This window comes from Thermobia domestica, chromosome 11, assembly GCF_964235325.1.
Source record: "Thermobia domestica chromosome 11, izTheDome1.hap1.1, whole genome shotgun sequence".
Taxonomy (NCBI): Eukaryota; Metazoa; Arthropoda; class Insecta; order Zygentoma; family Lepismatidae; genus Thermobia; species Thermobia domestica.
In genome coordinates this window covers 15,823,159-15,848,392 of record NC_137464.1, presented here as the reverse complement: position 1 = coordinate 15,848,392, position 25,234 = coordinate 15,823,159, and the positions used below count along the sequence as shown (strand labels likewise).

General features: G+C 35.6%; 1 protein-coding gene across 1 annotated transcript in view; it reads left to right on the top strand.

Annotated features, from left to right (window-relative positions):
* Positions 1 to 923: 923 nt before the first annotated feature.
* Positions 924 to 25,234, top strand: part of TrpRS (Tryptophanyl-tRNA synthetase) — a 51,548-nt gene continuing 27,237 nt past the window's right edge. Inside the window, exons 1-3 of the mRNA XM_081730098.1 lie at positions 924 to 1,191; positions 15,554 to 15,782; positions 21,543 to 21,725. Coding sequence (XP_081586224.1) covers positions 1,041 to 1,191; positions 15,554 to 15,782; positions 21,543 to 21,725 — 563 coding nt within the window. The 5' untranslated portion in view covers positions 924 to 1,040. The remainder of the gene's footprint in view (positions 1,192 to 15,553; positions 15,783 to 21,542; positions 21,726 to 25,234) is intronic.

The window sequence follows — 25,234 nt, the reverse complement described above, 5'->3', positions numbered from 1 at the left end:
AATTTTTTTGCATTAGACATTAGTTGACGTAATAGCTAGGTTACAAGACAATACAATAAATAACTTTTTAATTAAGTAATTTGAATATTCATAACAATCGATATTTTCGAAGGTTTAAAATTATTTTCTATATTCAAAACAACTAGTGGAGATATATTTTTTAAATAGAAAAACAGCTTGTATAAAAGTTATACTTTGATTCATTGGATTGACAGCCGATACATCAGGTTTGTCAATATTATTATGTACCTTAACTACGATCTCGAAATAATTATTAACATTTTCTGGAAAAGGATAAACACAATCCCGATTTCTCCAGTTACAGAATTAATTATATTCCAGGCCACTACATTTATAATTGCATTATTGACAGATGAGTCAATTTTTTCAGAAGTATACTTTTCTTTGGTTCAATAACAGTATGCTTATATGCTTTTCTCGTTTTCAGATGGATAATTTAGCCATTTCACTTTTCCTCTCTTGTAAACATTTAAATGGAACATATCATCACATTTCATTAAGGGTAGTTGAGGGATATACCAGCCAATTTGTTTCATTATGTGATTTTTATGAATAGGTTCATATTAGCTTTGCAAGTTATAATAGTTAAAATGATTTGCATTACTTTCTTTGAGTTGCTGTACTCATAATTTGTGATAATTAATACTTACACCCTGATACAATTTTCAGTTGTACATTATTATAGAGTAACGATTTTGTTATGACATCTGTACATTCATATACGTTATTCCGCAATTGGCTTAGTCAACGTAACACTAAATTGCTTGCATATTTTGCGTTGAATTAATTCCCGCAAATTTTGTCATGGTTGGTACGCATGGCACGTATTATACAAAATGATCTGATATTAAACACTTTAGAAGAGGAAAACGTATTAATCCTATTCTGTGTCGTAAAAGAAGAAAAAGAAAAACAATCGACTTTCTCGCTCCGCAGTGAAGTACACGTTAAGGTTTTGGATTGTGTCAGCTCAGCAGTATTGCATCATACGTATTTGTTTAGGTGAATAGCGAATTAAAATGTCCTCTGAAATAATTAACCAAGTAAAAGATCTCGAAATACATGGAGAGGATGTAAATGGCGCAAAGGAAGAAAACGATGAAGATATTGTCAATCCATGGAATGTTGCTAGCAAATGCCAAACTGGAGTTGATTACGACAAGTTATTAAGTAAGTTACTTTTTCTGTGAAGGAATAGTGCTGGTATAAACATCGTAAATCTGGTATTTACATTTTCATGATATATTCTTATAATTACGAAAAAAAAAAAAAAAAAAAAAAAACAAGCTACATCGATTCTGGATTATATGTGACGTAATGTGACTACTGACTCGTGTCAATCAATTATGCGTAAGAGGAAGAGCAATTAATATCAAGGTTTCACTGATGACTTCTTTGACCAGAGGAACATACAGCTAGTTTAAACGTTATTTTCCTAATTGCTTGTTGTTAAGTTAGTATACATTACTCACAGTTACACTTGTTTCATTTCTCTACTTAGGTTGTAATTGTATTTCGCTAATATATTATTAAACTATATTACTGCGCAAAATAGAATCTTTCAAATGTTCAGTGTTGCAAACTCGTATTTGGAAATATCGAAAACAGTAGACATATGGGTTTGAAACTACAGTTCATAAACACAATTCAACTTGGGATAAATTCTAATTACGAGTCCCAGATTTTAAAAATAATCCATACTTTTTAGACAACTATAGCCTAATTTAGTTAGGTTAGGTTAGATTACGTCGTATTTACTTTCATGGCTTGTATTGGTCCTCTGCAATTAGAATTAACCCTCAAGTTGTACTAAGTGTCCAATAAAAACACTTTTTCATTCTCATTTTTTCATATATCCACTGTCGCTAACACGCCCGGTTCCTACGGACAAGGTACCGTGCAGGCCCTCCTGCTGCAATCTGCACTATAGCTCGTCCATAGGTAGCAGGCGTGTCAGCCATAGTGGGTATATGGAAGAATGAGAATAGTGAAAATACTTTATATAGCATAAAAACACATGGCTATTGTGTGAGATAGCTTTGCGGTGATTCTGTAAGTGCACACACGTTTTTAGATTAATTACTAATACAGGGGTTTGAAACGCTGACACTTTATGCTCTATTGTTAGTTTACCTAATCTAACCTCAATACGTACCTTCATGTAGTTCAAGGTTTAAAGTTAATTTTCCTCCGTAGTACCGTATAATGATGGCCGTTATCGTCTTTTTTTTGTTTGTCTGATGCTTAAATTTCATATAATTATATCAGTTTTCGTGTAAATTTTGTAATTTTGTAGGCCCATCTGCGCAAGGACGCCAATCGTGCGGGGCCGCCCCTCAAGCTTTTGTTGCCCCCGCCCCCAAATTGTATTTATGAATATACACTATTTGGCGTAATTTGAATGCAATTTGTCTTAAAATTTTCATATATGCCTTGTGCATCTGAATGCCCCCTCCCCACAAATTTACAGAAAAGTCGACGCCCTTGCATCTGCGGAACTTAACCTGAAATTTGAATTATATCGAAACGTTAAGATTGTATGATACACATGATTTCAAGTATAAAGCAGTCGACCTTCCTAATAACCCGTGCTATACATTTTGGAGCGGAAGGGAGCATCTTTCAATGAGTGCAGATTAACTTTAGGAGGGCTTAGTATAAATATAGAATGTGGCATATGGCATAATAATTGCAGTGCATAAACCATGGACCAACTTAAAAATCAAAACCATCTTTTTGACCACTAAGAACCACAAATTTTATTTAGCGGAGTCAGGACAAAAGTGACCAGGGAAACTTGTGATAGGTGCGTCTGTAGGGAACATATGCGTCAGCGATGGATATTCGTAATAATAATAATAATAATAATAAATTTTATTGCAGAACCATCTGAGAACATCAGATGTATTACAGCCGTCAGAAATGGATAGAAGTTGAAAATGTTAGTGTTACATATATAACATACCATAATATAAACAAAGATCACTGCATAACAGACGCAGATATTTTAACTATCAACTTTGAGTTCAAAAAATTCTTCAACCTATATATACAATTATTAATAAGTAATTTCTGTACTTGTTTTTTAAAAGCCAGAAATGGAAGTTCTCTTAAAAATATAGAAATAAAATTATAAATTTAACTGACATATAGTAAAAGGTCTTTTGTGTCTTACTATATTCACATCTAAATAATACTAAACGGTTCCTGTCTCTAGTTTCATAAGTATAAGAGTACCCTAATTCATTGTAAATATGATAGTTCTCCTTGATGTAAAGCAAACATTGGTATATGAAAATTGCAGGCACTGTCATAAATTCCTAATTTAACGAAGTTTGGCCTACAGTGTGCACGACTAGGGAGACCGAGCATCAATCTTACATATATCTTTTGTATTTTCAATAGGCTTTTGATGGAGGACTGATGACCCCAAAGTATTGTACCATAACTTAAATGACTGTGAATTTGCGCATAATAAACAGTTTTAAGTACCTTTAAACTTACGCACAATCTTAATCTACGTATTAGATAAACTCCTTTACTAGCTCTAGATTCCACCTTAAGGATATGGTCGTCCCAGTTCAAGTGATCATCAAGTAAAAACCCCAAGAGCGGAATATTTTTTAAGTTCTGCATTCGAATTTTTGTTATTGTAGGTAAGCACCAAGTCTTTGATATTATCAGAGTTAATACAAAGCAAGTTGGAAGTACACCAGTCTTTAATAATATCTGAGGTGATGTCTAATATAGACTGTACTGACTCTTTTTGTCGTGAGTTAACACAAATATTGAGATCATCAACAATCAAATAACTATTAACGAAGGGTGAAGCGACGTTGTATGGAAGTTCATTAATATAAATAATAAAAAGAATCAGACCAAGAATAGATCCCTGAGGTACTCCGTGTCTAACACGCAACAGGTTAGACTCTTCCCCTTCATAAACAACCCTCTGATATCGTCCATTTAAATATGAATGAAGAAGTGACAGAGCTGCATTATCAAAACCATAGAATTCTAGTTTTTGTAACAAAATATCATGAGACACCGTATCAAATGCTTTCGACGGATCATATAGTTTTACATGAACAAAGTTTTTACTGTCCAACCCAGAAATACAATTTACCAAAAGTGAGACAGCAGCCTTAACAGTACCTAGTCCGGATCTATAGCCAAATTGAGAATTACTAAATAAATTATTATGTTCAAAATAGTCAACAGCGAGGATAATAAAAAAAACACTTCATATTGCATAAGATAAATTCCTTGTGTGTGGCAGAGCTTTGTGACATTTGTATGATCATTTTGTACACTACTTTTACATAGCATTTCACTTTATCATACCTTACTTATGAAGTACTACATGGTAAAGAGCAGACTTTGGATTTCTCATTTCTACCTTATTATACATGTGAGAAGTAAGATACCGATATATTTTGATAAGGCTTAGAGACATTGTCTACGGTATTAGCTGGCTCTGCATGGTACTCTTAGCCGCTCTGTCGCTCGAGAAACGTATTCTTTGTATGGCACCCTGGTACAGATAAAAAGTAATTTCGTTGGTGTTTTGTGATTTTTGACAATGGGAGGATAAGGATTTGTTGTTTTCTTTATTTCGTAATAGTGCTTATTTTTGTGACCACCTTTTGATCCGAGCACTTCGGTTTTCGTCTGCTACTGGCAAAGGACTCGCTGAAAATCCCAGCGCTGTTTAACGACAGTGTATCCAATTCAGCAACTTTTCTTCCAAGTCATCTTACGTTCGCTATCAATTATATGAGTTTTCGAAAACTTATATGTTTGTGACAACAATTTGTAAATAGATTAAGGATATTATTGATTAACGTTCTATTATTGAAAATAATAAATACGAAAATTAAGGGGATTGTAGCTTCGCCATTTTTCTTTTTTCTTTTCCGTAATTAAAACATATTTTCTAGTATTTATAATTGCAAATAAGAAGGTACATAATATTATGATTTTTGTAATTGATTTTTTTAAATATGCTAAATAATTACAAGATAATAATTAATTAATAATTTAACTTTTTACTTTGAAACCCAACGAAGGAAATTCAATCAACCAACCCTGCAAATAATGACTAAGTTACTCTTCCTCTATAGGATAAAATAATTTACAAAGCATCATTTACACACAGTCACTTAATATTTAATTGAATTAATAGAATTTTTAGGGGATCAAGAAATTAAAATGAAATATAGTGTGATTGTTGGTAAATGAAGCTTTGCAAATTATTTTATCGTATACAGGAAAAGTAATTAATCGTCTTCTGCAGGGTTGGTGCTTTGAATTTCCTTCCTTGGGCCGAAAAGTAAAAACTTTAATTAGTGATTAATTATTAATTATCTTGTATTTAATTAGCATGTTTTAAAAAGTTTCAATTACAAAATTAATATGTTTCTTTATACTCAACTATAAATACTAGAAAACGGATTTTAATTCAGGGGCGTCATTTAGGGAGGACAGGGAGGGGCATTTCCCCCCTGAGTTTGAGATTTATATAGATTTTATCAATAAAATAGTAATAAGTCAGTGAAAAACGCGAAATTTTACTTATATCAAGGGGTCTTTCCCCCCCCCCCCCCCAAGCCAAATCTGAAATGCCGCTACGCTTTTAATTTCGGACAAATAGAAAATCAAAATGGCATGGTAAAAATCCCTTTAAGCTGCTCAGTGTTGTCAATTCCATTTCCATGGGTGTCAGCGGACTTGTTCTTTCGAAGTTTATACAAGTCTGTACAATTACGGTATATTTAGTAAATCTGCTCAAGAATACCCTTCGTGTAGTAAGCTTGTTAAAAAACAAATTTTACAGAAAATAGGACGCTGAAGGAAATGTGTTCCTTATTTTGTTTGGTCGCTTTCTTTTTTTTAACACAAGGCTTTGCAACTCCGTCTGTTTACAAACATGATTGTCTCAATATCCACTACTGAGAATAACATTGGTTGAATTTTCGTTCAGCACATTCGAAAATACTAAGAGCTCAGACAAATTTAGAGCACTTATAGTCAGCGTCTTTTCAAATTACGACGAAGAAGTTAAAATTATTTAACTTTTCGGAGGCATATGTGGTTTCAAAGGGTGCACAATGAATGACACAAGATAATTCCATTGACTGAGTGAGTAAAACCTAATGTCCTGGCGCGTGATTTAATTCCATGATCTCCCGAGTGCTAAGCCAAGGCTATACCAGCTGAAAGTGAAAGTGTTTAGGATTTTACGTCGTTTTTCAACAGCGGGGCTATATAGAGACTAGAGACCTGCACGGGCCGGGCCTGGCCCGAAGCCCGGCCCGGCCCGCGGGCCGGGCTTGGGCGGGCCGACTCTGTTATTTCTTTGGGCCGGGCCGGGCTTGGGCGGGCCGACACTGTTATTTCTTTGGGCCGGGCCGGGCTTGGGCTGGCCGACAGTGATTTCTCTTCAGGTCGGGCCGGGCTGGGGCCGATCAATTGCAATTCTTTAATAATTATTGACTCTCGTTAAACGATAATTGGAATAAAACCAAACGTTGAAGAAGTGTGTCCGTGAAAATGTTACAAAGAATGCAATAGTTATTTACAGTTTGTGTTGCATAGCGACTCCACTTTCACTATAGAGGATTGCAGGCATTATGCGGTAAATTGAGCTCTGACCTTGACCTTCACTGAACTCAAAATATAACAAGAAGGGGTGGGAATGTTTTGCCTGTCGCTAAACAATATTGCCATCTTCACTTTATGCTAAAAATCAATTAAGTTAGATTTTTGTTACAGGGAGTGGAGTTTTTGTTCTCTCGATGACAGGCAAAGTTCTAGGAGGCAATGGTACCAGGTTGCAAGCGTCAAGTTGTAAACCAGAGTTTAGTAAATGTTTCTGAGGTTAGGTCAAATTTAGTACTAAATTTTGAGAAAGATTGGGGCTCGAGCTAATATTTTTTAAAAAAATTATCGGGCCGGGGTCGGGCCAAAAACTTTTAAAATTTATCGGGCCCGGGCCGGGCTTGGGCCAAGAATTTTAAAATACTTATCGGGCCGGGCCGGGCTCGGGCCGAAAATCTCCAAAACTTTTCGGGCCCGGGCTGGGCCGGGCCTAGGTACGTTCGGGCTGGATTGGGCTCGGGCCGAAAAATTCGGCCCGTGCAGGTCTCTAATAGAGACGTGGACCTACAGTTTAAAGTGAGATCCGAACCACTTCATTCAAGGTGGGCTCTCGGCGGGAATCGATCCCGCGACCACTCGGGGGAGTCCGCGGAGCAACGAAAAATTAATTTGTACTCCATTTATAGTTTCATTATTAGTATGCACCTGGACTTTCCATTCGTTTTTTTTTTTTTTTTTTTGTTTTTTCCTTTTTGCACTTGTTTTCAGGTTTTCAGCAGATAAGGGATTTTGTCGTGAAAAATGTTCTTGTTATTTTTCTGCAGAACTTTTCACACTTTATAAAGAAACCTTTTGCTACGAGATCCACTGTTATCCACAGCAAGAATAGTGTCTTCGTATTCACGCTCTTATCATTTTATACAAAATAACTTAAATCTAATAAACCTACTTACCTACTGTCTAAATTTAAATTTCTTAGAGATACTTATTGGCTAATACCCTCTTCAAAGGAAATTCCACCTTGCTGTTCAAGTCTTATTATTTTTATCAAGTCCTTTTTGTTATGAAAATGTTCTTTCAGTTCGAAAAACGCGTCTAAACTATCGCGTTTACATAAGAAAGCATTGATTCCACTTGTAGCTTTTTTTTTTTTTTTTTTCTGCTGCTCTTGAAAAGTTTTGTCTGATGCTCAAGTGCTTTTTGATTCGGACGTCTTCAAATCAAGATTTTTACTGAAGTCAACGTCAACATGATGTTTCACAACACAAGCTTTATATATGAAAGAGACGTATTTCTTTAATTATTTTCTCTTTTCCTCTTTATATAGTTTTACATCTATAACACGTTCTCTTGTTTCTCTTATCTGTCCATTCCCCCCTGGTGAAAAATCATTGTGTACTTTGAAAATGAATTTGTAAAATAAATAAATAAATAAATAAAAATTGTGGAAATGGTTGAGTGAAAGAAAATGTCATTTTATAACTCTGCCATTTTTAAATAAGGAAATAAAATAACTCATCTAAGGGAACCCTCGTTACTTCAGAGCACTCGCCTTCAGTGCACGTGGGAGAGGCCTGAATTCTTAGCACGGGCCCGGCCCGGCTCGTGAGTTTATAATGTGATGTCCGACCCGAGTCCAAAATATGTTTTAGCATTTAGGCCCGAGCTCATGTGGTAATTAAAGGAGCCCGAAATAAACCCGAATTACATAAACTTTATAATTTACTCAAAATTGTATTTTTTTATTTATTTATTTACAGCAATTAGAAGTTTAACTTTGCAGTTCTGTTTTAAAAGCTCTTCAGAAAGAACGGTCCAAACGTCCAATAAATATCGTTGTACAGTACATTTACAAAGTTAGGTCCCAAAAGGCCCGAAAAATATGATTGTATATTTAAAAATTTACGGCCCGGCCCTGGCCCGAAGTGATATATGCTTTGTAGGCCCGAGTCCGGCCCGCGGATTGCAGTTTAACCTGTAAGTCCATTCTCTATATAGTCTCGCTGTTGGCTAAAGACGTTTAAAAACCTAACAAACGAATTTTACCTTAGAGTGTATTCCTTCGTGTCATGCTTATCATGAGAATTGCTGTCTTATGATGAATTTGCCATATGAATTTCATTTAGCGCTATGGGAGTAATAAACTTACCGTTAGCGTTGTTTTCAAATATTGGAATTGATGATACGATTCCAAATGACTAAGAACAGTAGAATTGTATCTTTTCTTGTATTCATTTGGGGCTTCCAGAGTTCGATTCATTGGTCATAGATACGAGGATCTGAAGAAGAGGAGTAAGCAACACTACAACTCATCCACCCCCAATGAGAGGATGACAACCTTTGTTGCCAAATGTCAACGACCGCTGAAGAGCCACTGTACTGTTCGAGAGAAAGCGATCTATTGCCTCGTTACTTTGCTTATATCCGTGGAAAATATTTAGTAATATTTATTTAAATATATCAATTGTACTGTGTATATATACATTATTTGTTTTTTTTAGTGCGGAAGTTCTATTTGCAGAGTTTAAGTTATTGTCGTGTGATTGTGTATGTATATAATTGTGTATCGTCTCAAGATTTGCTGTGTGTGTGTGCGTGTTCGTGTTTGTGTTCCATCTCCCTTTTATGCTTCCTGTATATAGTATTGTTTTTTTGTAAATATTTAATTGTAAATAATGAAACCATCAACATCTGTGCAGTCACCCGAATGTTATAAGATTGGAGGAAAAAAAAGCGTATTCTTAAAAGTGAAGAGCGACAAATTATTCTTAATGTTTATTCATATTTCCGCTCACAAGAACAGGAAGGGGGAAGAAAAACTTCTGTGCGGGAAGCTGTGGATAAAACTGCTGCGGCCACTCTCGTTGCAAAATCCACTGTATATGATATAAGAAAGCAGCATTTAATGAACAACGGGAGACTAGAAACCCCACGCAAAGACAGAAAAAGTGAAAAGCGAATGACACGTGTTGACATTTACAATTTTACCCGGTAAACTATAAGGCGGAAAGTACATGAATTTTTCAGAAAGAATGAACTCCGAACAGTGCAAAATGTGTTGGAAATTGTGCAGAATGACCTTCAGCTCCCAAACATTTCACGATCCACTTTGTACCGCCTACTACGAGAAATGGGTTTTAAATTTTTAAGAAATAAAAGAAATTCGCTCTTAATCGACAGGGAAGACATTATTGCTTGGAGACATAGGTACCTAAGAGCCATAAGAAAATCAAGGCATGAGTGTAAAAAAATAATTTATACGGATGAAACTTGGTCGAATCAGGGGCACACCAAAAACAAAAGGTGGGTTGATACGAAAATAAAATCTGCGGAGCAAGCTTGGCGAGAGGGTCTTTCAACGGGAGCGAAAGCTCCCTCTGGGAAGGGAGGAAGGATGATACTGGTTCATGCAGGATCAGAAGATGGTTTTGTTCCAGGCGCTGAACTGATTTTTCGAGGCCAAAAAGATAAAAAGAACCAAGAATATCACTCTGAAATGGATTCCAGGGTATACGAAAAATATTTCAAAGAAAGGTACTTCCTAATATTCCCCCTAAGTCTGTGATAGTGATGGATAATGCCCCCAGTCACTCGGAGAAAAGTGATAAAGTGCCGACAAAAAGAACTAAAAAAGCAGACATTCAAGAATGGTTGACCGAAAAACGTATTTCCTGGGATTCATCTCTGAATAAATGTGAACTTCTTGAAATAGTGGATCGTGAGCGTACTCGACACGTGACGTATAAGCTTGACGAGATAGCTCAAAGTGCCGGACATGAGGTATTGCGGACTCCGCCGTATCACTGTGAGTTAAATCCGATAGAATTGATATGGGCGTCTGTGAACGGTGAAATCGCGGCGCGTAACTCGAAATTTAAATTGGCTGATACAGAACAATTGATGAAAAACGCTGTACAAAATATCACGCCAGAGCAATGGAAAAACGCTGTACACCACGTACAAAAGTTGAGGATTATATGTGGGAGACCGACGGACTTGCTGAAATACTGCATGACCGTGTAGTGGTTAATTTGGAAACTGACGACGAAAGTGATGAAGAAATTGTGAGTGAGTGCAGCGATGATCTCGGTGTGGATATCTTGGAAGAGGACGAATCAATAGATGAACAGTGATCAATATAGCTGCTATTTGTAAGTACATTTTTTTTCTAATTTAGTAGAAATGATGTTTTGTACATTTGGATTTCTCGATTCTCGAAAAGCAAAATTAGAGAAATGATGAATTGTGAACCATCCAGGCCCGTAGCCAGTCCCCAAGATTTAATGAAAGTAGGGGAATTTAGGATGGATACATTTATTATTATTATTATTATTATTATTATTATTATTATTATTATTATTATTATTATTTCTCTTCTCTTTCTGACCGGTGTCTGATTCCCATATACACTTTACATATTATAAATTGGCTTTTATGCGGGTGTACCCAAGAAAGGTGCTGTATTTATTCGTTCGTTCTTGCCCCCAGAACCAAAATTAATTCTCCTTATAGCGTCTTATTTTGCTTAACTGAATTAAATTCCTTATCGAGCATTACATAGCATTTCATAAGAAAAGTACCTTCAGTTTTCTATAAAGTGGATCTCAAATCATTGCGCTCAATAAATTACAGTTGAATCGAACTCGATCACTCTATGCACAGCAGAGCCTCAGCCAGATCGCTCTCTCTCCCTCGCACGAGTAGCTACACGAATTGTCTAAGTCTACGTTTATGACGAAGTGACAACGCAGCAAGTTGGCGAGTGGGTGAAGAGGAGCGGCTTCGAGGCACGAAGTGCTCTGATGAAAAGGTGGAATCTAGTATAGTTTGCAACACTTAACTGTTTATAGTTGCAGACTCATTAGAGCAAAGAAAGCATAAAAATAAGAAATATTTGTGATTAACAGTTAGAAGTAAAGGAGGGAAATGAAACAGGAGTAATTATGTGTAAGGAATATTAAAATAACAAGAATTAATTAGTTATACAATGTTGGAAACAGGTCCATATGGGTCTCATACGAGTCAGCCATCTGTGAAAGATTAGCTCATATTTCTTCTGTAGATTCTACAAATGTATCTCCCCCCTCCCCCCGATAACCTAGTAGTCGCCAACACTAGTATATACACTAGTACTGGCGACTGTACGTAATATATGCAGGGTGTTTCAAAACAAAACCGACAGTGTTTGGGAGGTGATTCCTGGCAGCAAAATACGGCAAAAAGTATAGACCAATTTGGGTGCACAAGGCAAGGGTTTGAAACGCTGACACTTTATGCTTCATTGTTAGTTTACCAAATCTAGCCTTACTACGTACCTCCATGTAGTCCAAGATTTAAAGTTCATTTTCCTCCGTAATTAGTCATCGTACAGTGATGGCAGTTATTATCTTTTTTGTTCGTCTGATGCTTAAATTTCCTTTCGGAGTTATAGGCTGCCGAAAACATGAAAAAATAAATTTTAAAGATTCATAACTCCAAAGCTGTGGTGCCTACCGTAGTCAGATCAAGACTTCACGTAGGAACTAATATGCACACTATCCAAAAATGAATGTTTGAGAATCCTAAGGTATTCACGCAACAATTTTTAAAGAGGCAGTTTGGCTACGTGCATATAATTCGAAGTACTCATCAACTACCTCTATGAAAATTGTTGCGGAAGTGCCACAGGGTTCTGAAACGTGTGGATATTTGGATAGGGCATATATTAATTCCTAAGTGAAGTTTTGATCCGACTACAGTAGGTCCCATAGTTTTGGAGCTGTGAGCCTTTTAAAGTTTTTTTTTTTTTCATATTTTCGGCAGCCTATAACTCCGAAAGGAAGCATTTGTGCACCCAGGTTGGTCAATACTTTTTGTCTTATCTTGGTGTGAGGAATCACCTCCCAAACGTTGTCGGTGTTTCTTTGAAACACACTGTATATCAGTTTGTGAATAACTTCGTAACGATTGGTCAAATTCGGTTTAGATGAAGAATATGAGTGTGTTATTTGGAAAATATGTAGGTAAAATGTAATAATTAATAATCAGTAAGTAAGATGTAAGGAACGTATTTGTGCATGCGGCGCACTTCAAGTAAAGTTACATGGTAGAAATCAATGTAAGTGTCATTACTATGGAATCTACTTTAAGGAAGAGCAGTAATACACAGTGTCAATTCTCTAGCACTTCTATGCATTTCCCAGGGCATTTTAGAGTCATATTTTATGGTACAAAACTCTCTCACGCTTCCTGGCGAGTCACCCCTTATGCAGAAATAATTAGTGAGAATTGATAATTGGACAAATAAAATAAGAGTTTTACGTCATTAGTAGTCTATTTCGTAGATAACATACGTGTTCCAGTGTTGTTAATCTAGAGATGAATCGTTATATAGTAGCCCATATTCTTGATCTATACACATATGTTGAACGCTGAGGGTTGATTTTAACGTAATGGTCAGTGCACCGGATTCAAGTTACGTTAATAGGGTATTGAACCTATTGTAACCTATTGAAAATGGTTTTTAAAATTTGTGCGACTTTTTTTTTCACCTGAAATTGATGACAAAAGAATCTGTTAGAGGGCCTATACAGTTTTCCCAGCCATTGTGCATAAGCTAGCAATAACACATCATCACAGGAAACTTAAAGGTAATAAAATGTACATTTATTTAGCTAAAAATAGACATGAACCGATGCAGGAATTGTGTTTGCAATAAATATAATTTCTTGTTTGAATGCTACACCGCCTTTCTTCTAGGCATTAGAATGCAATTTTAAATAAATGAATATGATTATCAAATGTGATAAGGCATTGAAATATATTCCTGTTGACCCAGCGCGCTGATTGGTGTGTATTCTTGTTCTTATTTGTTCAGGTACGTGATTCAGTTTGAAGCGTTTACTTTTCATTCTATTTTTTCTCACATATTTCCATGTACGTTTATGTTGAACTCTCTATTTCTCTTAGTAAATTGCTGTAGGGTATGCATTTTCAAAACCTTACCTTTTAACCATAACTTTCATTCATGTTTAAGTCATTATCCTTAAAATATTTCAATCCTCTCTGGAATCATTCTCAAACACAGACGTGATGCTAGCCGAAATCTATTTTTTGATTACATTATTATATCTCTTCAAAATGTGTCGGTATACCACGTTACACTTCTGTAATTCTGTTCATTACTTCTGAGTTTTTATGCAAACAATCCTGTTACCTTAATTTTTGTAACTTGTTTTTCTGTCTTCCGCTATTGGTTAATTAAACGTATTTACGGGCTTGCAAAATAATGGAATAGGTGACTCTCTGTGCACTCAGAGCTCTGAACAGGTTAATTGAGTAATTTGTATGTTTTACAGAAATTAAGGCAATAAGTTTGTGTACACAAAAACTCAGAAATGGTGAATGGAATTAAAGAAGTGTACCGTGGAACATTTGATACGTATTTTTCTGTTTGCACGTTTTGAACAGATACAATAATGTAATTGAAAAATAGATTCCGGCTAGCATCACGTCTGTGCTTAAGGATGATTCCAAAAAGGATAGAAATATTGTGAGGGTAATGACTTAAACACAAATGGAAGTGAGGAGTACAAGATAAGATTTTGACTTTTTTCCGTGTTCTTTACACAAATCGTACTGTAGTAAGTACATAGACGTAAGTGGAATCTACGGTATAAGAAAAAGTCACTAATGTTACACTACCAGCTTCCTTAATCGTAGCTATTAGTGAGGAAGGTAACTGGTACTTTTCGTAAGATGGACACACTGTATGCGTGGGTTTTCTCGGAGTTTTCCTTCCATTTTCTTTATTCCATCATGTTCATTATCACTGTTCCCCTTAGTCCCGGAACATAAACATGGGACGTTTTAAAGTTGAGTTTAACGTCCCGTTCAGCAGCGAGGCTATATGAGACATGGACCTACTGATTAACGTGGAATCCGAACCACATGAGCTCCCGCCGGGAATTGAACCGGGTCTCCCGCGCCAAAGGCGCGTACGCTCACCGCTTAGCCACGGAGGAGCTCGGGACGTTTTAAAGTGTCTGACTGTCCAATGTATTTACATAAAAAATTAAAGATATGTAAAGATAAATTATTCAGTTATTCAATGGGAATCCGTGTTATTATTCAGTTCAAAATCTCTTGTCGTCGCGGATTCTGTCGAGGAATTTGAAGCTTAAAATATATAAAACGAAAATCATGCCTGTTGTTCTGTATGGTTGCGAAACAGGGTCACTTACTCTGAGGGAAGAACGTAGACTGAAAGTGTTTGAGAACAAGATCCTGAGAAGAATATTCGGAACAAAGAGGGACGGGAATGGGGAATGGCGGAAGCTTCATAACGAGAAATTACATAATTTATACCGGTTACCAAACATTGTTAGGCTCACCATGTGTAAGAAGCTCAGGCGGGCAGGTCATGTAGCCAGAATGGAAGAAAATAGGAACATTTTCGAAGTCTTAACTGAAAGTCCAATAGGAAAACGACCATTAGGAAGACCTAGACGCAGATGGGAGGACAATATTAAGATGGATCTCGCAGAAATAGGAATACAAAATAGAAAATGGATCCAGTTGGCTAAGGATAAAAGTCAATGAAGAGCTTTTGTGAACGCAGCATTGAACCTCCTGATTTCGAAGGCCATAAATTAGTTAGTGATGTAAATATAAAATAAAGATTTTAAGTTTAATAATTTCTAATCTATGAAGATTTTAGTAATTTCTAACGTGGTTACTATTTTGTCTGCACGATCATTGTAAATGTCTGTAGCAAGTGGCTGAGGTGATTTTCCAGTCTCAAAACACACAAAAATCCTGTGTAATACTTGAAATATGTGGCAAAATTAATTTAATGAATCAACAGGGTATAATTTTTAATAGAAATTTTGTTTTTTGCCGTAATTGGGATCATTTAATAAAAAATGTTAATTTCTTTTCTCATTCTTTGCAGAACGATTTGGTTGTTCCAAGATAGACCAAGCGTTGATTGAGAGATTCGAGAAAGTAACAGGAAAACGCGCGCATCGTTTCCTGCGACGAGGGATATTTTTTTCACATCGAGATCTTAACAATATTCTGACGCAGTATGAACAAGGGAAACCATTTTATTTATATACAGGAAGAGGTCCTTCTTCGCTGGCTATGCACATGGGACATTTAATACCTTTTATTTTTACTAAGTAAGTGTTGTGGAAAAACTTCTTACAAGAATCTAATTTTGTTCAGCCCTGTTTGATCTATCGATTTATATATCTTAGTACAATATTATAGTTAAAATTTAAGAGCTAAGATCATTTTAAGCTATATCTCAATACATATATAGTGTGTTATCGTCTTCTTAGTCTTATAATGGAAGATTTAATGATGATATTATTTTAGTATCAGTTTCAACTTGATAGGTGTTGTGTGGAGTTCCCTCATAGCTGAGAGGCTAGCGTACACGCCTTTAGCGTGGAATTCCCGGGTTGAATTCTCAGCGAGAGCTCATGTAGTCCGGATCCCACATTAAGCTGTAGGTCCACTAGTGTTGTGAAGGCCTGGAAAAATCCCTGAAATTTTGGGTTAAAAAAAGTTTTTTACCATTTTTTTCCCGAGCTTGGAAAAAAAAAACGAAAAATTTGGGAAAAATTAAAATTTTTGAGTATTGTGCTGCATTATGCTTTTAAAACGAAAACTATTTTTATTTGCTTTTTTCCAGTTAATATCATTGAGTACTTATGTTTCTTGTATTAAAAGAAGGAAAATTTGTGGCAACAAATATATGTGCATTACTCCCTTAAGTTAGCTCCGTGATAGAATGGAGTTCTGGCTACAAAATAAACTATGATCCTAGTTGGATTAATTAATATAGACGCATTTAAATTATCTTAAAAAATCTTATGAAGTTCCCGCTTTAAGGCAGGGAAGTGTTAAAATAACGGGGTCAGTTAATACCGGTATGTTACAATTAAATATATATTTTATGGAGATACGTATCTTCCTTGTGCTGTGTAAGATTTCCTGAAATTTTGAACCTATTAGAAAAATCTTTTGTTCAGAAATATTGCCAAAACCGGAAAATATAATTTAAAAACTATTTCTTCGCGTGATGCTAAGCTTACTTGCTGTAACGTGTCTGCAATATATATATATACACTATGTTTCTCGAGCATAAAATATACTTAAAGCAACAGGTTTTAATTTTACTTTTTAGTTTTCTGATTTCTGCTTAAAATCTCTCTTTATTATTTTATATATTTTTGAAACAACTCAAAAAAATAGGTGATCTTATTTACACATACACACACATACCCCGCAAGTGCGTAAATTTGAGTAGCGAGAAATATATTAAAGAATTTAACATGTGAAGCTTCCGTTCGATATTTTTAAAGACTAGCAGAATATCCGTTCTTTGCACGGGGAGAATACCTTTTATTTTGGACATAAAGGGCACCAAAATTATCACCAATCAACTTGGAGACCCCAAAAACTACGAATTCGACACTAGTATCGGTCATTTTCAGTTACTTTTACATGTCACCCTCGTCCTTTAGAAGTACGAATAGGGGCCGAATTTTGATTTAAATAGCATCGGAAGTGTCACTGTTCATCTCAGGGACCCCGAAAACTATGGATTCGACACTAATATCGGACATTTTCAATCATATTTATATCTCTCCTACCCAACTTGTGGGCCTGAATTTGGATTTAAGCGACATCGGAAGTGTCACTGTTCACCTTAGCAACCCCGAAAATAGATTCGACACCAATTATAGGTCATTTTCGATATATTTCCCCCTTCCTTCCTCCATATTGCAACTTCAAAGTGAAATGATAAAAAACTTCCCAGGCCCGAACCACATCTATTTTGAAAATTTTATCGTGATCGGTCTGGTGGTTCAAGAGTTGTTAAGTTACAAATATAGTCACTTTCATGGTCGCATTAGAAAACATGCATTTGTTTACATACAAAATTTTGAACATAGAGTTTATATAAAAGTCTATATTAGAATATTAAATAACAGTAATTATATGTTTCAGTGCATGAGTGTTAGTGAAATTTGCTTACTGCTCTCTCGTTTAAGAAGTAATTTGGTTAAAATTAAGCAAATTCCACCAAATCAAAGAGCACATTGAGATCTCAGTTTCACTCAAAAGCCCTATTTATTGCAACAGAAACACTTCATGATAGTAGATGAGTATGCAACTGTAGAAGTTCTGTAATTAATGTACAACCTCGAATAAACGACTAAAAAGCACATAAAGGAAATGAGTGCAGACTATTAGTTTTCAAGAATGATTACGATAGTTTTATTTTCGAATGCTTCTTTTTTTTACATATTCCCAATATTGAAATTTCTCAACTGACATTTTTCACGCGTTCGAAAAAGAACTGTTTTATTACTAGTAAAATTAACTTAATACAAAAATTTTTATTTTCCTAATTTTTCCAATTTTTCCGGAAAGAAACCGGAAAAAAACTTTTTTACCAACAGGTTCAAAATTTCCGGAAATTTTACAACACTAATGTCCACGTCTCACAGAGCCTCGCTACTGAAAGCGACGCTAAACTGAAAATGACATAGGTGTTGTGGTTACCGTAATTCACTTCTAAGCTTTACCAAAAAAATAAAAAATGAAATGAAATGAAATGAAATCTCTGAGTTTTACGTCCCACGGTTATGCCGGTTAGGCTAAAGGAGACGGTGATTATGAGAAATGAATGAAATGGTGGAATGAAGAAAGTGGGAGGAAACGGGAGAACCCCGAGAAAACCCACGCACACGGTGTTTAAAAAAAATGGCTTCTTCAAAAACTACGTTTTTTTGTTATTTGTTAAACAATAATGTATTGTAGAAAATTCTTATCTTTTTTAACTTTTATGATTAGAAGAAGATATGATTAATAAGTTTGCTTCTAGTATTACTAGTATAGTGACCACTGTAACTTCTTTGAATGCATTAACAGTAAATTACCTTTTTAGAACATAATCTATTGTGATATTAGAATACTACGACATAATGTGAAGTGTTACGTATCACAGAATAAAGTTGGTTATTCTTACGAACGCTGGGTGCTAGAGTCTGAGTAGGGATATGATACAGCTGTCTTTCTCTTATTATTTCAACACATGCTTTTAGGGGTGCGCGGTGGCTCAGTGGTAGAGCGTTCATCTCCGGTGCTTGGGGTCCCTGGTTCGATCCCAGCTCGCGCCGTGTGGACTTTGTGGTGGACAAACACCGTGCTCGTGTGTTTTCTCGGGGTTCTCCCGTTTCCTCCCACTTTCATCATTCCACCATTTCACTCATTTCTCATTATCACCGTCTCCTTTAGCCTAACCGGCGTAACCGTGGGACGTTAAACTTAAAGATTTCATTTCATTTTTTCAACACATGCTTTAATTCTTATCTTTTAACTACAATTCAGATTTATACAATTACAGTCTTCTTTCATTATTTCTTTCTTTACCGAATTTTAAAAAGAAAAGAAAAAGATAAATGTTTCCTTTTATTAATGCTTTTTAACATAAGTTAATTCAAAGTTCGTGTTACGTATCAGATACTACTTTTTCTTCCTCTAATCGCTTCTCACTCTTTCTTCACCCCAAAGCATGGCCGGCAGAAGAATTTTTTGAAATATCCAAAAAATTCAGTCCATCCATTGAAATCTAGCTCCAATCGGGTTACATGTCATTGGAGCCACCAACAGCGTCTAAAGAACATTTTGCTTAAAACTTCTTAGTCTCTGCTGCTTGTATCCAAAGCTTTGGGACATCGGAAGAACTGGTTTTGAAATATATCACATTCTTATAAAGGCACTCATAGTATTTAAAAAGCAACTTGGGAAGATTGTTGTAAGCATGATTAAAATGTGTAACACACATACATACACAATTAAATATTGCAGTCCCAGTTCGTTTAATATTACGTTAATAACCAGCAAAACTTAGTACGATAATTATTTCAATAAATTAAACGATTTGGTTCCTTTTAAACTTCGTTTAACCAAGTCTGGCCATAAGCTTTGTTATCATAAGGTATCGGATTATTTTCCTTGCCCTTTAAGTAAATATACGTAAACGTTATCGTTGCAAATGTTAAAAACGCACCTAAAACTTCGTATTGTTCAATTGACCAGATTGTTTCGAAGAACCTCCGTCTTCATTGGTAGTACATAGAGGAAGAAAAGAAAGAAAGAAAGAAAAAAAAGGAAACTTATTAAACATATACCAATATGGAGCTGCCTCCAATTTATCTACACTGAAAACTGTATACAACTCTTGAAAGCTGTGTGGTTACAACTTTTGTTTTTTAATATGGAAAAGTATGCTCTTGTGAAGGAAACGATACATACTAATACAGCAAAAGCTGCCAGTATGAAACTTTAATAACTAAGATATAGATAAGTTTAAGAAATGCCAAGTTGAAGTTTAAGAAATGTCGAGTTGGTTTATGTTTCATGGTAGATGTAGAAATCCACCGATGAAGACCGAGATTTTCCATTGAAATATCCCGTTAATTGAACAATAAGACGCCTGGGATGAGTTCCTTACAGAAACCCGTTCTATATTTTGAACCAGTACAATTTAAACAAAATTTTCATATTACCATAATAAAAGATGGTTGGACGTATTTTCCTTACTTCAGGTCAAAGAATTAATCACTTAGTAACACGAAACACATACTATGCTAACGTTGGCTCTTTTGGCAGGAAAATGAATAAGATGCTGCAATAGGATTTTTTTTTTCTCAATTGTCTTTTCAGATTATTAGGTAAGCGTTCGTTCTCATTCTCACACCCGTCTGATAAAGACACTCGTGAGTGTTGAAACGTTTCGGCAAATTAAAACAGCAGAGATACAAACAAGAAGTTTTGAAGAAATTCTGTAGCCAAGCCATTCTCTTGATACAAGCAAGGTTACAGTGTTTTGATGGTTATGTTCGGATACACTGTAACAATTCTGTCACTTACCATTAACTTCGTACATTTTGTTTCAAAATAGTTTATGATTATGTGAATATATTGTATAGAGTAATCACTTTGGAATGCTAATCGAAATATGATGGAATATATTGGAGATCTGATGGAAATGAGCACACACATAAAATACCCTAGAAAGCAAAGGGTTGTAAATTAATCAAATAAATTAATAGGACGCATAAATGGCTCACCTTGTACTCCTTGTTTGCTGCTTTAATTAATATTTCTTTCCTCTCTGGGAACGTCATCAGCGCCATCTATTATAGAAAATTTGTATGTTTTTCAATTATTTTTATGTTTAGAATAAGGTTGATTAAAATAAATTTACTTGTAATATTACTATGATAGTGACACTGACATTGTTACATATTCGAATGCGTTAACAGGAAATTGTCATCTTTAAAATATAATCTGTTGTAATATTTGAATGCTATTTACTTCTCGATCCGGTCATGCAATTTTTCACTTTTTTGATTTCTTTTAAAATTGTTGTTATAAACAAATGTCTCAATTATAAACACCTAAAAGAGGAATAGACTTTGTACGTACATCATATTGTGTAACATCAACTATGAAAATATACACTATAGTATTCTACTTATATTATTTTTGTAGGGGATACAGGCTTTACAGTGCTCCTATATTTCCTATATATTTGCGTCTCTTCGTATTAACATCTATATTTCCTACATTTTAATGAAACTATCTATATTTTTGTAGCATTGCTACTTCCACTTGTGAAAACAGCATAAGGAAATAAGGTGTGGATGGTTGGAGGGTCTTCTGCCTCCACAGTAGAGTAGTTAAATGGAGACTCGTGTGTGTTCCATCCTTTCCTGCTTATTGTCTAAAGACAGTGTATATTTATTAGTATTTGGAAAGCCCGTGAATAAAATATACAGCAGTTTTTCGTGTTAAGTCTGGAGATTCTAATGTTCCGTTTTTTTTCTTTTTCTTTTTTTTTTTTTTAAATTTAATAGATGGTTACAAGATGTGTTTGACGTGCCTTTAGTGATTCAGTTGACGGACGACGAGAAGTTCTTATGGAAGGATATGAAACTAGAAGAAGCACATCAGATGGGTTTTGAAAACGCTAAAGACATTCTCGCCTGTGGATTTGATGTTGAGAAGACTTTCCTCTTTTCAGATGTCGAGTTTATAGGGTTTGTATTTCTTAATTATCTTCACCTATTACTATTTCACTACGTAATTTATTATTATTATTATTATTATTAACTAACTAACTCTATGGCCTATGGAACCCGGAGGTTCAATGCCGCATTCACAAAAGTTCTCCACTGACTTCTATCCTTAGCTAATTGGATCCAGTTCCTACTTTGTATTCCTATCTCTGCGAGATCCATCTTAACATTGTCCTCCCATCTGCGCCTAGGTCTTCCTAATGGTCGTTTTCCGATTGGTCTTCCAATCAAGACTTTGAAAGCGTTTCTACTTTCTTCCATTCTAGCTACATGACCCGCCCACCTAAGCCTCCTAGACTTGACGACCCTAACAATATTGGGTAAACCATATAAATTATGTAGTTCCTCGTTATGAAGTTTCCGCCATTCCCCATTCCCGTTCCTCTTGGATCCGAATATTCGTCTCAGGATCTTGTTCTCAAATACTTTCAGTCTATGTTCTTCCTTCAGAGTAAGTGACCATGTTTCGCAGCCATACAGAACAACAGGCATAATTATCGTTTTGTATATTTTAAGCTTCAAATTCCTCGACAGAATTCGCGACGACAAGAGATTTTGAACCGAATAGTAACACGAATTCCCTGCTTTTAGGCGACATTTAATTTCTTCGTGAATATGATGTTTCTCTGTTAATATTGATCCTAGATATTTGAAACTATCCACTTTATCAAAAGTATTATTTAATATTTTAACGCATCCATAATTTGCTGTATTCCGGTCCCGACGCACTTCCATGTATTTAGTTTTCTCTGCATTTACTTCTAAACCCATGTCCCTGCAGGCGTTTAATAAGATCTCTGCATTTCTTTCTATTGTTCTCCTATCATCCCCTATTAAATTTACATCATCAGCATGTGCCATAACCTGGTGAATACCGTTCAACTCTAGGCCCTGGTTGCTATCTTTGATTTTCCTTATAGCGTATTCCAGAACGAAGTTAAATAATAATGGCGACAACGCATCTCCTTGTTTCAGGCCATTTTCAACGTGAAAGCTCATGGACAAAAATTTTCCTACCCGTACTTTACTTTGGGATTCATTTAAACATATCTTAATTAATCTTAATAATAATAATAATAATAATAATAATAATAATAATAATAATAATAATAATAATAATAATAATAATAATAATAATAATAATAATAATAATAATAATAATAATAATTATTATTATTATTATTATTATTATTATTATTATTATTATTATTATTATTATTATTATTATTATTATTATATACGTACAGGTTGGCGAGAAGCCAGCGTACATTGCAAGCTATTAGTTCATTGGCTCTATATCGGGTGTTCTAAAATGGCGTCCACGGACCACAGAGCACTATTCTACAAGCCAAAATAAAGCGAAAATGTTATATGATGGTATGCTGTCCGCTCCCCGCTCTGGGGAAGCAAAATTTTACAATGTGGCAACTTCGCAGATTAACTTGGAGCCATTAGTATTACACTACGAATACAAGTAGTTGAATCGATTGTTACACTAATAAATGATGCTAGTGTGGATCAATATCGACTTTAGCTGAAATCTGGAAAGAATCGATATAATTATTTGATAGATTGATAGATCTAATCTATGGTTCTTTATTTGCGACGTTGCCACATAGTGTAATTTGTGTCGCCAGTAGAGGACTCTAAAAGTATACATATATATATAGGGTTATAAGATGGTATGGACAAACTGTAGAAGCTGATAGTAGACGTGAAATTAAGCAACAAATGTGTAATGAACATGGGACGAGAACCGCACCATGTGGTGGGAGGCGTTGAAAACTCTGACATAATGCTGGGTATCATAGAGAAACGAGAAGATTTCGCTGTTTGGTCAACAAACTACAGGGAAGTGGCAACCGACAAATGCATTGACGTGTATACGGGAGAGGCAGCCGTTTTGCAACAGGGATCCTCATAGATAGATAGGAAATCCCCAATGAAATATAGATATTAGATATAAAAAAGGTAGAAGTATAACACAGGGGATGATGAGATCCACAAACAGAGACAGCCTACGAACAGGAGCCCCCAAAAGATCGCAGAAAGGGATTCCCTGGTGCAGCACAGAATTACCGGGAGACAGAAAGAAATGTTACTATTCTTGAACAACCTGTACACACGACAGGAGCAATACAACACTGGTATGACCAAGAAACATTGCCAGTTTTCAACCGTACACAGAAAAAGCGTAGCTTCGGACTGCAGTATGATAGCATATGCGAGTAGATTGCATTACGAGCAATACGGTGATGGATATGCAACGACAGAAGTAGATAGGGGGCATGGGAAGTGGCGCTGTGTAATGGCTTCTAATAGAAGATTCACCGTGTTGCACAGATTACGCGCACTGCTCAGATGGCTCCTCGTGCCTCAGTCTGTTCGTGAGCGGGTAATCGGAGACGACACAAATAGTAGTCTTACGCTTGTGCATTCGGTAGGAATGCTTTCGTCGTCGTTTTGAAGAAAGAAAGGAAACTATTATCGTTAACTTGGGAAATATAGCTCACTGGTAGAATTGAGAGGTAACTGAGAAGACGACGAGCGTTTTAGTTTATAGGGCATGTGGGTAGAAATAAATAAAAACAAATATTTAAAAAAAAAAGAGAGTCGAGAGTTTGTTTAGGAAGAAAGAAAAGGAAGGTTGTTTGGGCGTTTAGGACCTTGGATGTGTATTCCGTACCTCCGTTCCTGGTCGTCGACTGGTGGTCTCCATGTCTCGGCTTCTGTGTCGAATTGGCGAGGAACTTGGTATAGGTCTCTCCTGTCGTTGCTCACACTCGCTCCTCGTGAACTTTACCGCTCCTCGTGTACTTCACCGCTTCTCGAGTGCTACTCCCCTCCCCCTCTTCCGGGTCCTGGGACGTTTTTATATGAAACAAAGTAGGAAGATGGCCGACGAAATTACGGAAAAACATCCAAAGTACGCACGTGTAGGATTCAGGAAAGTGCAAGGTAAATGGAATTCTCGACTTATTTAATAATTTGTCAACAGTTACAGAACGCTTTGGTTACATCAGATTACATAAGTTACATAAATTTACCAAGAATGAAGAATGAGGAATCGTCTACTAAAGAGAATTTTGAAATGTTTGCTGACTGTCTTATTATTCCAAGTTGTGTCTGTCTCTCATCATCCACAGAAAATAAAGAAAGAAAAAAAATAAAAAATAATATCGTTTTTAAATCTTGATTTGTTTATATACTGAATATTAAAAATATTAGGGAAATCCAATATCTCTACATTCCCGCCACTAAATCTTACTGAACGACGAAAAGAGGAACGCTGTCGTTTCAGGTCCAATTACTTATTGAACGCACTGTATATCTTTATGTATGTTAAATACATATAAAAAAATAATTAATCACACATCACTAAAAAAAAAACACTTAAATCACTAGCGTTAACAGATAATAAAATGTAGCACTAAACCAATCAATCAATCAATATTTGAAGAATAAACACA